The following is a 14,130-nucleotide window of genomic DNA, read 5'->3' on the forward strand; positions in this document are numbered from 1 at the left end:
CGGCACTATGCTGAAGGGAGTAGCTGAGCATGGGGAGTAATATTTTAATTAGGTTTATACGTCCGGCCACAGACAGCGGGAGTTTGCTCCAAGTTGTGAATTTCATTTTAACTAGTTCCAGCAGTGGGTGAATATTGAGCTGTGAGTCAAGCGTACTATTTTGAGAGATATATATAGATATATATATATATATAGATATATATATATATATATATATATATATATATATATAGATATATATATATATATATATATATATATATAGATATATATATACACTCACTGGCCACTTTATTAGGTACACCATGCTAGTAAGGGGTTGGACCCCCTTTTGCCTTCAGAACTGCCTCAATTCTTCGTGGCAGAGATTCAACAAGGTGCTGGAAGCATTCCTCAGAGATTTTGGACCATATTGACATGATGGCATCACACAGTTGGCGCAGATTTGTCGGCTGCACATCCCTGATGCGAATCTCCCGTTCCACCACATCCCAAAGATGCTCTATTGGATTGAGATCTGGTGACTGAGGAGGCCATTTGAGTACAGTAAACTCATTGTCATGTTCAAGAAACCAATCTGAGATGATTCGAGCTTTATGACATGGCGCATTATCCTGCTGAAAGTAGCCATCAGATGTTGGGTACATTGTGGTCATAAAGGGATGGACATGGTCAGCAACAATACTCAGGTAGGCTGTGGCGTTGCAACGATGCTCAATTGGTACCAAGGGGCCCAAAGAGTGCCCAGAAAAAATTCCCCACACCATGACACCACCACCAGCCTGAACCGTTGATACAAGGCAGGATGGATCCATGCTTTCATGTTGTTTACGCCAAATTCTGACCCTACCATCCGAATGTCGCAGCAGAAATCGAGACTCATCAGACCAGGCAACGTTTTTCCAATCTTCTACTGTCCAATTTCGATGAGCTTGTGCAAATTGTAGCCTCAGTTTCCTGTTCTTAGCTGAGAGGAGTGGTACCCAGTGTGGTCTTCTGCTGCTGTAGCCCATCTGCCTCAAAGTTCGACGCACTGTGCGTTCAGAGATGCTCTTCTGCCTACCTTGGTTGTAACGGGTGGCAATTTGAGTCACTGTTGCCTTTCTATCAGCTCGAACCAGTCTGCCCATTCTCCTCTGACCTCTGGCATCAACATGGCATTTCCGGCCACAGAACTGCCGCTCACTGGATTTTTTTTCTTTTTCGGACCATTCTCTGTAAACCCTAGAGATGGTTGTGCGTGAAAATCCCAGTAGATCAGCAGTTTCTGAAATTCTCAGACCAGCCCTTCTGGCACCAACAATCATGCCACGTTCAAAGGCACTCAAATCACCTTTCTTCCCCATACTGATGCTCGGTTTGAACTGCAGGAGATTGTCTTGACCATGTCTACATGCCTAAATGCACTGAGTTGCCGCCATGTGATTGGCTGATTATAAATTAAGTCTTAACACACAGTTGGACAGGTGTACCTAATAAAGTGGCCAGTGAGTGTGTGTGTATATATATATATATATATATATATATATATACACACATACACACACACAAATATTTAAAACTAGATACAATAGGCATCGAGGAGAGAGCTTCTAGCTGGGGCATTGGAGCGTGAGAAAGGGGTAGCAGAGCGGACTTCTCCCAATTTATATATAGACCTGAGTATTTACTGAATCTATCTATAATGGCAATTACTTGTGGTAGAGTCTCCTCCGCTTCATCCATGAATATCACCATATCGTCAGCATATAGACCAATGGTGTCTACCTGACCCGCTATATTTATACCTTTAATACCAGAGGAAGATCTAATACGTATTGCCAATGCCTCAAAAGCAAGAGCAAATAGGGCCGGGGAGAAGGGGCACCCTTGATGAGTCCCCGATGCAATGGAAAAGACTCAGACATGGAGTTGTTCACTATAATACGGGCTTTGGGCTTCATATATAGTATTTTGATCCATTTTATAAATTTATCCCCAAAGCCATATCTTTGTAAGCACGCAGAGAGGAAAGGCCACTCAAGAGAGTCAAAAGCTTTGGCAGCATCTACAGACGCCAAACGAGTTAATATTTAAATACTCCCCGACACATGGCATAATACGTCATGTGTTAGGTTCCAGTTTTTGATGCAGTTTTTGTGTTATATAGTCAGCATCTCAACGAGTGGAGCCGAGCTCTTATGCTGCCGTTAGTTACTTACATGCTGCTGTCAACCTCTGACAGCGGCATTTACAGCACAAACTGGGGTATTCAGCATACTACGAGATCATCTGCCCTCCCTACAGCACCCCCAATCACACCGACATAATTGCTGGGTGCTGATGGGTTGCTGTGGCAGCTGAAGGTCTGCTGAAGGAACCCAAGCATGCCATGACCATGCTCCTGTGAAGGCCAGCCTATGGCTGGCGTGGATTGGAGAACATGATTTTTACTGTATACCACAGAACTGTGGCATTGCAGCATATAGCATAAATAATTAGATGGTCACAGGTTCAAGTCCATTAAGGGACTAAAAATAAAAAATTTAAATCACGTTTTTCCAACACTAAAATGGAAAGGGACGGGGGCAAAACAAAAACAAACACCACACCCTAATTTGCCACGTCCATAAAAGTCAGGTTTATCACAATCTAAAATTAATTAACCCAATCAGCAAACAAAGAGAAAAAAATGAAAATGAGCGTAGCATTTTTTCTTTTTTGCAATTAGTCAGTATAGGGGGTGGATTCAATGGAAACCAAAATTATCAGCAGCAATATTAAGTACTTGTAGTAATCTGCATCTTACACATGAAAGATGATTTTTATAATAAAATAAGGTAGCTAGAAGAAGGATGTTAATTTATGCTGGATGATAAATGGCTTCTATTAACACCGATACATTAACTACAATGAATACAAAAGACTCACTAAGACACCAAAATGACTATAGCAGTAAATGCAAATCACTGCATAAGATTTACCAGTCATTGTACAGCTCACACAAATCCCAGCTGTCAATAGTCTCTTTTTGGAATGTGAGAGCTAAGCGACAATGGCAGGAAACCATTAAAAGTCGCATAATGTTGGGCAAAATTTTGTGACTTTTCAAAGCTTTGGAGCCAGAATTCTGGTGTAAGAACTTTGATGAATTGGGCCCTAAGTCTATAATTGTTTCGGATGCTTTGATAATGACAAAAACCACAGACTGCGACACAATTCTTGACATAAAACAGAAAGCCAGTCATAACAGCACAGATTTTTAAGAACCACAAAAAAGTCCCCCTAAAAAACCACGGGCATGTGAACAGCAACAGACTACAATGGGAACATATTCTGTGAAAAACAGAGATAAAACACATAACAGGACTACAGAAGTCTGAATGTGGCATTTACCATACAGTACTTGTCAAATTAGGCACAGGAAAAGAAAAAGGATTGTAACGCTAAGATTTCACATAAGGGTGACCTATCCTGTCCTCCAGAATAGACTTGCAAAACTAAAATTAAAATCTGACTCACTGAATTGATGCAAATGAAAGCAGAAATATCCTAATGATCTTTATGGGTTCATCTGGGTATGGAAAGGTGTAAATTTTTAAATTGAAAGAATAAAAGTCCTTTATGATGCACTTGCTATACTGTCCTAACAATCAACACCAAAGAAACCAACCCAATAATGGGGTCTACTGCTACGGGTAGAATCACTAAGGCAACTAAACCACTTCTTACAGAAATTGTGTTGGACTGTTCCAAAAAAACAGGAGAAACAGAACATCAAAACGCATGTGCGAATTAAAGGGGTTGTCCGGGCTTTTCACATAATCTCAGTACACATCTGGGCTGCAGAATTATGACAAATAAGTAATTTACTTTCTGTCACTAGTTTGCATGGTTTTCTAGGTATTCTGAACAGAACGTCCAAGTGGGGTGTGTTATGGCATTGAAATGAGAACTAGTCGTAACCTCCTACTCTACTCCAAACATACCCTCTACAGCAACAACCCCACCCTCCATAGCTACAGGCCCTCCCCATCCACATGAAGCCCTCATCACACAGTAACGAATCCTCCCCCTCTAGCAGCCTCAGTGCAGGGAGCAGCTGCTCCTCCCTCAGACCCAGGCTGAACAGCTGGAAAGTGAAACTAGTGAGGAGGGAAAATCGTCCTGTATTCTGGGCCACTCCATGATTACAATACATAACTCATTATCAGTAATTCCTTCCCTCACTGTCCCAGGCTGCTGGCAGCAGTGAGAACAGACTGTGTGATGGCCAGTGATGGGGGTCTGCAGCTTCTAATCTGCACAGGGGATGGCAGTCACTGATGTAATCTGTTGTGTGACAAAGCCTCTGCTGTGTGAATGAGACAGCTCTGTGTCACTGATGTGTTCACACAGCAGCAGATTTGGTGCAGTGTATGTATGTGTGAGCACTGTGTCTCTAATGACACAAATACTGATGGGAGCAGTCTGTCCCAGAATACAGGACGATGTATGTCTGGTGGAGGAGCAGCTGCTCTCTGCACTGAGGCTGCTAGAGGGGGAGTATTTGTTATGGTGAGATGAGGGCTTCTTCATGTGGACGGGGAGGGCCTGTAGCTATGGAGGGTGGGGTTGTTGCTATAGAGGGCATGTTTGGAGTAGAGTAGGAGGTTATGACTAGTTCTCATTTCAATGTCATAACACCCCCCCATTGACGTTCTGTTCAGAATATCTAGAAAACCGTGCAAACTAGTGACAGAAAGTAAATTACTTATTGTCATAATTCTGCAGCCCAGAAATGTACTGAGATTATGTGAGAACAGACAACCCCTTTAAGGCTTAACCACCACTGTGAAGTGCTTCAATAATAGACAGTACAGAAGGGAACCCAGGATGAAGTGGATATCAATATGAAATACTGCACATTGTTATTACCTGTGTGCTCTGAATGTGTATATTGGCTCCACATCAAGAGAGGCGCTCCTAAAAAGGAAAAAACAAAGGTTTATGAGAAACTCAATTCATGACTGTAGCATTAGCACAGCGGAGAAACACACATGCAGAATGTAGACGTAAATCCATGTCCTATGTATTGTGCATATTTCCTTTTCCCTCCCCATTCAGATGACGCCTGGTTTGGCACATGGAGAGGTAGGACATATAGTGGTTAGGGACTATGCATATTAAAAGGTACAGCCTGACATGGTTGGATGGCATTTTTGCTCTTTGATCAAAAAATGCTAAGTACCTGACATTAACAACGTATACAATATTGGAGTTCATGCATTCATTAGTCGCAATGTGCTGATGAACCTTGACGGTATATGTCTATATATTGTAATATAGCCATCACAAGGGAACTAAAGAAAAAAACAAAAACCTGCACAGTGTGTTACTGCAATAGCTAAAAAAAAAATAAAAATATAAAATGTAGCCAATAATATAGAGAAACCCTCTAGCCAAGGTCATATTACTAGTAAAAGGGTCTGTATAAAATAAAACTTTCAATCTGCCAGTTAAAATCTAAATTAGGACACACAAAAAGACCACGCAACATACTAGGTATAATACAATAAACTCATTTCCCCAAGTAACAACACAATAAATCACCAGTGGATGTGCCGAGGGCAAAGTGGGAAAACGGCACAATGGACTCTATTCAATGGGGAGACCTCTAATCAGACCGTCTGTGGTTACTTGGGGGAAATGGCATGACTTGATTTTAATACACCTTCTACATGACGTGTTTATTATCATCATCCTTTTGCGTTTCCTAATTAAAGTTTGTAATTCGTTGAATAAGAGTTGCGGTATATTTTATACAGTCCCTTTTGCTAATAACTAAAAAAGCTTAAAAACTGTTATACTGTTGTACACCTAGGGACCTACAAACTCAACATCTCACTAAAAATCCTGACTCAAAAGTTCTTATAGTGCAACTCCATGTTATTCATGACCCCAAGAGTCTACTCCCTCAAATCAAGGTAAAACTTTGGGGCTTCATAGTAAGTCCAGTATTTAAGGGGGTTTTACACTAAGCGATATCGCTAGCAATATCGCTAAAACATCACTGGTTTTGTGACGTTATAGCGATATTGCTAGCGATATCGCTATGTGTGATACTTACCTCCGACCGGCTCCCCCGCTGTCCATCGCTGATCGCGCGAGAATGTCCGGCTCCATTTCTCATCGGGCGCTTCCTGCTGAGACTTCCTGCTGTGACGACGAGTGACGCGTGGAGGCGGGCGGGAGGACGTCTGGATCGCTGTGTGTGAAAGGTGAGTATCGTGCGCTGCGTCGCTGCTGCATCGCTGTGAGATCTTTCTGTATGAAAGCTCACTAGCGATCATTTAGCGATGCACCAGCGATCCTGACCGGGTCGGATCGCTGGTCGGATCGCTGGTGCATCGCTAAATGTAAAAAGGGCCTTTACTGTGAACTCATATTTCTAAAAACAACTCACAAGATCTCAACACAAAGAAGTTAGTAACATATCCCTACAATATATCCCCAATGTCCACTTGTGGGGTCAGGTTGATAAGATTGCAAGGGGCAGTGGTACACTGAAAGGACCGGATCACTTTATCTAGTCATAAATGAGAATATAATGCCACCATACAGGACTAATAATGATGTGATGCAGTATCACACACAACGATCTTTAACATTGTGACAATTTGTCCTTTACCGGCATTTACTGAAAGTTGCATTATTTAAGCAGTTAGGATTTAGAAGTCCTAAGCATACTTTATACACTGTGCCATCAATAGCTGCAACTTATTGATTGTTACAAATTTAACCAGATCTGAACAGCTACTAAGCGGAGGCTACCATTGGTTTACAATAGTAGACAGAATTAACTGCGGCTTTTGCTTAAGATCAGCATAATCAATGCCTGGAAGCAATTTACATGACTTGCTGGTCGTAATATCCATTAACATCCATTAAGACTGTTTTAGTCAATTATATTGACTTTCTAATCAAGCCTCGGTGACAATATACAGCATGCTGTCAGATTAGCCTGCAAAGGAGAGGCAAGGCCTTTAACGCTGCTATAAACGGAGGGCTCCCAGAAATCCTGAGCTGCTGAAAGTAATCACCAGTAAATGATGCCAATACTATAAAAATACACTGGACCAATATCTAGACTGTGTATAACGAGCTGAACGCAAGTTCTAGACTGTGTATAATGAAGGGGTACTGTCCATTTATATTAAATGACAGAACAGAAAAACAGAGAACTCCCTTATCTAAGTCACCATCAGTAGGGAGCATAGTCTGCTCAATGCCAGTCTGTGCCAGCAGCCCCATAGAGAGGATGCAATATTACAGACGGGTCACACCAATCTTAAAATAACATAATACATATACAATACCAGCTATGTGCCAGATCCTATAGTCAACATATTATACAGAACTTTATCAAATAAAACAGCACTTTTGTAAAAACAAAGTAGCCCTTTTAAAGAATTTGTCTCAAAGAAAAAAAGTGCAAAAAGAAATATGATACAATATATTTGTGTGTATATATACAGTACAGACCAAAAGTTTGGACACACCTCATTCAAAGAGTTTTCTTTATTTTCATAACCATGAAAATTGTAGATTCACTCTGAAGGCATCAGAACTAGGAATTAACACTTGTGGAATTATATAATTAACAAAATAGAGTTAGACTTACCGGTAATTCGGTTTCTAGGAACCTTCCACGACAGCCACCTTGGAGGTTGTCTCCGCGCCCTAATAGGGGACAGGAACACAAAGAGGTTAAATAACCCTCCCCTTCCTGCAACCTCAGTGTTTTTTCTGCATGTACTAGCATGAATAGTTACCGCCAGCAGAGCAGGAATCATCAGGTAAACATATTATATAGGGATGGAAATTAGTGCTGTCGTGGAAAGTTCCTAGAAGCCGAATTACCGGTAAGTCTAATTCTATTTTCTCTAGTCACCTTCCACGACAGCCACCTTGGAGTTATGCCAACGTTAATTTTTTAGGGAGGGACTACGGCTTGCAGGACGCGTCTGCCGAACGTCAGATCCCTATTGAAATCCAGTCTATAGTGTCTGGTAAAGGTGTGCACAAAGGACCAAGTGGCAGCTCTGCATATCTGCTCAGAAGACGTGCTTCCTCTTGCTGCCCAGGATGTAGCGATTGATTGAGTGGAGTGGGCTTTCAACGACTCGGGAGGAGAGAGATGTCTTGAAGAATATGCCAGGGAGATGGACTGCTTGATCCAACCCACTATCGTGTTCTTTGCCACTTTCTTCCCCTTATTTCTTCCTGAATACTGAAGGAACAGGTTCTGATCGATTCTCCAATCCTTGGTTACTCCGAGGTAGTGGCGAACCACTCTGCGGACATCCAAGGTATGAAATTTTTCTTCCTTCGTATTAGAAGGATTTGGGCAAAATGAGGGCAACACGATCTCCTGACTTCTATGAAAGTCTGACACCACTTTAGGCATAAAGGAGGGGTCTAGACGCAATACTATACTGTCCGAGTTGAGTAAGAGGTAAGGTTCCTGTACTGATAGGGCCTGTAGCTTAGCTTCCCCACCCATCTAGCCGATGTGATTGCCACAAGAAACACTGTTTAGAGTGTGAGAATTTTTAATGGAATTTCTGACAGGGGCTCAAACGGGGCCTGCGTCAGGCTATTGAGTACCAAATTCAGATCCCAGGGGGGAACCCGACTAGGGAGCGAAGGGCGAATCCTGCCTGCCGCGGTCATGAACCGCTTGACCCAGCGGTGTTTGGCTAGGTCTTGGTCAAAAAAAAAGAACTAAGGGCAGATCCCTGTACTTTTAACGTACTAGGAGTGAGCCCTAGATCTAACCCTTTCAGCAGGAAATCTAGTACCTGGGCAATATTTTGAGGAGCGGGGTCAGGGGCCACCAGAAGGAAAATTTTTTCCATATTTTGCCGTAAATTGCATTGGTTACCGGCTTTCTACTTTTTTGAAGGGTTCGGATTACCTCATCCGACAACCCTTTGGCCTTCAGAATGTTGGCCTCAATAACCAAGCTGCTAGACATAACTTGGTTGGGTTCGGGTGTAGTAATGGACCCTGAAAAAGGAGGTCGGTCTTTTGGGGTAGAAGCAAGGGACCTTCCTGGGCCATGTCCAACAGAGCGCTGTACCAGCTTCGTCCTGGCCACATAGGAGCCACAAGGATTGTCGTGACTCCGTCTGCTCTGATCTTTTGTAACGTTCTAGCCAGCATCGGGATTGGGGGAAAGGCGTAGGCCCGTCTGAAGACCCATGGATGGGCAAAAGCATCCGTCCCCCCGGGCTCCGTACGTGGGACTGAGGCAGAAATAGGTCGCCGCTTTTGTATTTTGCGCACTCGCGAATAGGTCGACTTCTGGGTCTCCCCATCTCGAAGCTAGAGCCTGGAAGACCTCTTGGTTCAGAAACCATTCTCCTGGATGGACGTCCTTCCTGCTCAGGAAGTCTGCCTGGATGTTTTCCGACCCTTTCAGGTGTACCGCGGAAATGGATACCAGGTGCTTCTCTGCCCAGAGGAAGATCCTTGTTGCTACCTTCTTTAGACTGGCGTACCTCGGGCCCCCCTGGTGTCTGAGATATGCCACCGTGATCACGTTGTCGGAGTATATCCGAACATGATGGTTCTTGACAAGGGCTGATGCGCCTTCAGTGACTCTTCCACTGCCGTCAACTCCCTTAGGTTCGAAGATCCGGATCTTATGTTCTGGGGCCACTGTCCCTGGAAGTATGAATCCTCGACCACGGCTCCCCAGCCTCTCAGACTGGCATCGGTACATAAAATTTTTAGAGGAAGCTGATCCCAGCTTACTCCACGCCTCAGGTTTCGGTAACTCAGCCACCACCAGAGGGCCGATTTTACAAGTCCTGGAAGTGGAACCCTTTATGATAGGTTGTTTGGGTACTTCCTCGTGTTTATCAGGACGTATGACTGGAGGACTCGCGTGTGAGATTGTGCCCAGGATACCGCGTGAATGCACGCTGTCAGGGAACCCAGGATAGACATGGCGTCCCTCAGCGTCGGTGCCCTTTGGTCTCTGAACTGGATTATTCTCTGCCGAAGGTCTGCTTGACGATCTTCGGGGAGAAATGACGTCCTCTTCTCTGAATCCAACAGGATCCCCAGGAATTTTTTCCTCGGGGAAGGATAGAGTGCCGACTTCTGGAGATTCAGTATCCACCCTAGGGTTTCGAGTATCTGTAGGGTTCTTGATACGTGCGCTTCAGCCGGGTTACCGATGGAGCGATGATCAGCAGATCGTCTAGATATGGCACAATGCATATCCCCTGAAGTCGAATGGAAAGGATTGCTTCTTTCATGATCTTCGTGAACACCCTTGGTGCCGGAGATAACCCAAACGGCAGGGCATTGAACTGGAGGTGGCCGATTCCTTGGTCGTGGGAGACCGCGAACCTCAGGAACTTCCGGTGATCTGGATGAATGGGAACGTGGTAATACGCGTCCCTTAGATCTATTGTAGCCATCTGCCAGCCTCGTCCAATAAGAGGGATTGCTGATTTCACTGACTCCATCTTGAACCTTTGGTACTTGTGGTTCAGGGGCTTCAGGTTTATGATGAGCCTGTGCTTTCCTGAGGGTTTCTTTATCAGGAACAGGCGAGAGTAATGTCCTCTGCCCACCTCTTGTGGAGGTACATACGAGACCACTCCTTCCCATAGCAGCTCTCCTATTTGAAGCAGCAGGACTTTTTGCAGACTTGGGGACTGTGCCGGGGTAATTCTCAGGGCATGTGGGGGGGGGGGGTGCTCAAACTCCAGTTTCAGCCCAAATTGTATAGTGTGCAGGACCCACCGGTTCGAGGTCGTGGCCTGCCATTGGGCAAGAAACTGTGTGAGTCGACCCCCGACCCGGGAGTCACTGCTTCTCCGGGGGCTGCTGCTGTTGGGGCACAAGGATGTTTCTTCCTTTACCCCCTTTCGGGTAGCTCCATAAACCAGTCTAGCCCTTCCCTCTAAATGCCTTCTGAGGGGTCTGTTCTCTTGAGTGACGAAAAAACCGCCTTTTGGTGGATTTCTGTTCCGGCAGTGACTTATTCTTGTCGGAAGCCTTCTCAAGGATATCATCCAGGACAGGCCCGAATACGTGGCGCCCCTGGAAGGGGATGGCACAGAGTTTCGTCTTGGAGGTGATGTCGCCACCCCAAGACTTCAGCCACAAGGCTCTCCTGGCCGAGTTTGAAAGGACTAGGGACCTTGTTGCCACCTGTACCGTTTCTCCAGAAGCATCAGCTAAATAACCTGTTGCCTTTTGGAGGATTGACAGGGAGTCTAAGATTTCCTCTCTTGGGGTACCCCCTATAGATGGTCTTCCAACGTACGTAGCCAGAAAACCAAAGATCTGTCTACGCAGGTGGATGCAATATTTGCTTTGAGCAGGTTCGTAGAAGCTTCCCAGGACTTTTAAAGGGGGCTTTCTATTTGGCGATCCATCGGATCCTTCAATTAGGAAGCATCCTCAAAGTGCAAGGACGTCTTCTTAGTGACTTTAGACACTTAGACATCTATCTTAGGGATCTTCCAAATAGAACTATCACCCTCTAGGGGAAACCAATTTTTTTTTTTTTTTTTTAGCTCAGAGGGCACAGTGAGTGCCTTCTCGAGGGAGGACCACTCCTGAGCTATTAGATCCTGTATCACCTCATGAACCGGGAAACCCTTTCTACCACTGGGTTTCAACCCTCCAAATATCTCATCCTGGACTGAGAGCTTGACCTCCTCCTCCTCCTCTCCCATGGTATTTCTTACCATGGAGACTAACTCCTCCATATCCTCAGAGGAGAAATAGTATTTTTTTGCATCATGACTGGAGGTGGACGTGGAGCCCTCATTTTCCCAAATATCCTCCAAACCTGAGGAACAGACTTCTCCCGAGTCTGAGTCGGCTTCCATAGGTGCCCTTTTCCTCTTTTATTGGGTAGGGTCCTGGGCCACCGGGGTCTGGGCTGCCATGGAGGTCTGAACCTCCTGCCTAATGAGTTTTTATGCTGTCAAACAGGGAGGGTTGCTCGGTACGCAGGATATTTTGCGCACAAGTTTGCATAACTCTTTTTGTAGTCAGAAGGAAACCTGGCACCACATATACCACACTTGCGGGGGTTTCTAGGGGCAGAGGCCTTGTCTTCCTGCAAGAAGAAGAGAAGGCTTACTCAGACCTGTGCCACCAACTTTTTGACAGGCAAGGGACCGGCCCTGCTACTCACTGTAGGAAGGGGAACGCTGGGCTCCGCGGATGCTGCAGTCAAGGGCTTCTCACCATCCTTGTCTACACACACCACAGACACACTGCGCTTACCTGGAGCTGTGGCACACTTTTGTGGGTGTTGCTGCGTTCATTTGCTGGGTGCTCCTCCTTCCCCCAGTCCCTGGGGAGGAACATCGCTCGCCCCCGCTGCCATTGGACTCATTTCCCGGGTCCCCCAGGTGCCGGTGCGCGTTTCCCCTCACACAGGACGCCGGGGCCACAAACCGGAAGTGCGCGTCACCGCTACTTCCGGTCGATTTCCCACCCCCTCTAACGTGCGCGGCTCCAATGCAGCGCTGGGAGGAAGGAGGAAGCCGGGGAGCTGTGCAGGACCCCGGCAGGCACCATACCGCCCCGCTTTACCCCGGAGGGCGTGGGAGGGGCGGTCAACGTCCCGAGTCACACCGACTGTGGATACGAGAGCAGCACATGGAGGAGAGGCGAATCCCCCGACCTCGGCTGCCCAGCTTCGTGAGTACATAGGGGCTCCGCTCGCTGGCCACGGCAGCCCCTTGTGACCTCTTCATGCCCCGATAGGGGACAGGAAAAACACTGAGGTAGCAGGAAGGGGAGGGTTATTTAACCTCTTTGTGTTCCGGTCGCCTATTAGGGCGGGGAGACAACCTCCAAGGTAGCTGTCGTGGAAGGTGACTAGAGAAAAAAGTATGAAACAACTGAAAATATGTCTTATATTCTAGGTTCTTCAAAGTAGCCACCTTTTGCTTTGATTACTGCTTTGCACACTCTTGGCATTCTCTTGATGAGCTTCAAGAGGTAGTCACCGGAAATAGCCTTCCAACAGTCTTGAAGGAGTTCTCAGAGATGCTTAGCACTTGTTGGCCTTTTTGCCTTCACTCTGCGGTCCAGCTCACCCCAAACCATCTCTATTGGGTTCAGGTCTGGTGACTGTGGAGGCCAGGTCATCTGGCGTAGCACCCCATCACTCTCCCTCTTGGTCAAATAGCCCTTACACAGCCTGGAGGTGTGTTTGGGGTCATTGTCCTGTTGAAAAATAAATGATGGTCCAACTAAACGCAAACCGGATGGAATAGCATGCCGCTGCAAGATGCTGTGGTAGCCATGCTGGTTCAGTATGCCTTCAATTTTGAATAAATCGCCAACAGTGTCACCAGCAAAGCACCCCCACACCATCACACCTCCTCCTCCATGATTCATGGTGGGAACCAAGCATGTAGAGTTCATCTGTTCACCTTTTCTGCGTCGCACAAAAACACGGTAGTTGGAACCAAAGATCTCAAATTTAGACTCATCAGACCAAAGCACAGATTTCCACTGGTCTAATGTCCATTCCTTGTGTTCTTTAGCCCAAACAAGTCTCTTCTGCTTGTTGCCTGTCCTTAGCAGTGGTTTCCTAGCAGCTATTTTACCATGAAGGCCTGCTGCACAAAATCTCCTCTTAGGCCTGTTTCACGCATCCGTTTTTTTATTTTAGCTCAGTTGAAATCCGTCAAAATGGCGGAAAACGGATCTGTTGGCGGATTGAAACAAACGGGTGTCACCGGACCGTTATTTTGACGGATCCAGATAAGGCAGAAATTTAAGGGAGAGAGATTTTTTTCAGCCGCCAGAACAGAGTTTAGGGTTAAATTTCCGGCTGAGTCAATTCCTCCGGGCATGCGCACTGTAAAATGTGGATCCGGCCGGCCAAAAAAAAACGTTTCATTGTCTGTCCGGGCAAGTCGGCGGACGCCAAAATTTTGGCGGATCCGTATAAAAATGGATCCAACGGATGACCATCCGTCAAGATCCGCCGGTAATGCAACTCCATGGGGAAAAAAACGGATCCGCCAAGAAAAATGGCGGATCCGTTTTTTTAGCAAAACGGCAAATTTTGACTGATGGTGACAGACGGATGTGTGAAAGAGGCCTTAACAGTTG

General features: G+C 45.6%; 1 protein-coding gene across 2 annotated transcripts in view; it reads right to left on the minus strand.

Moving 5' to 3' along the window:
* STRN (striatin) overlaps positions 1–14,130 on the minus strand; it is a 171,074-nt gene that overhangs the window by 30,028 nt on the left and 126,916 nt on the right. For both annotated transcript variants that reach the window (XM_073557662.1, XM_073557663.1), the window contains one exon: positions 4,897–4,944. In XM_073557662.1, coding sequence (XP_073413763.1) covers positions 4,897–4,944 — 48 coding nt within the window. The remainder of the gene's footprint in view (positions 1–4,896; positions 4,945–14,130) is intronic.

Source organism: Dendrobates tinctorius, unplaced genomic scaffold, assembly GCF_039654945.1.
Source record: "Dendrobates tinctorius isolate UK_male_01 unplaced genomic scaffold, ASM3965494v1 ptg000250l, whole genome shotgun sequence".
Taxonomy (NCBI): Eukaryota; Metazoa; Chordata; class Amphibia; order Anura; family Dendrobatidae; genus Dendrobates; species Dendrobates tinctorius.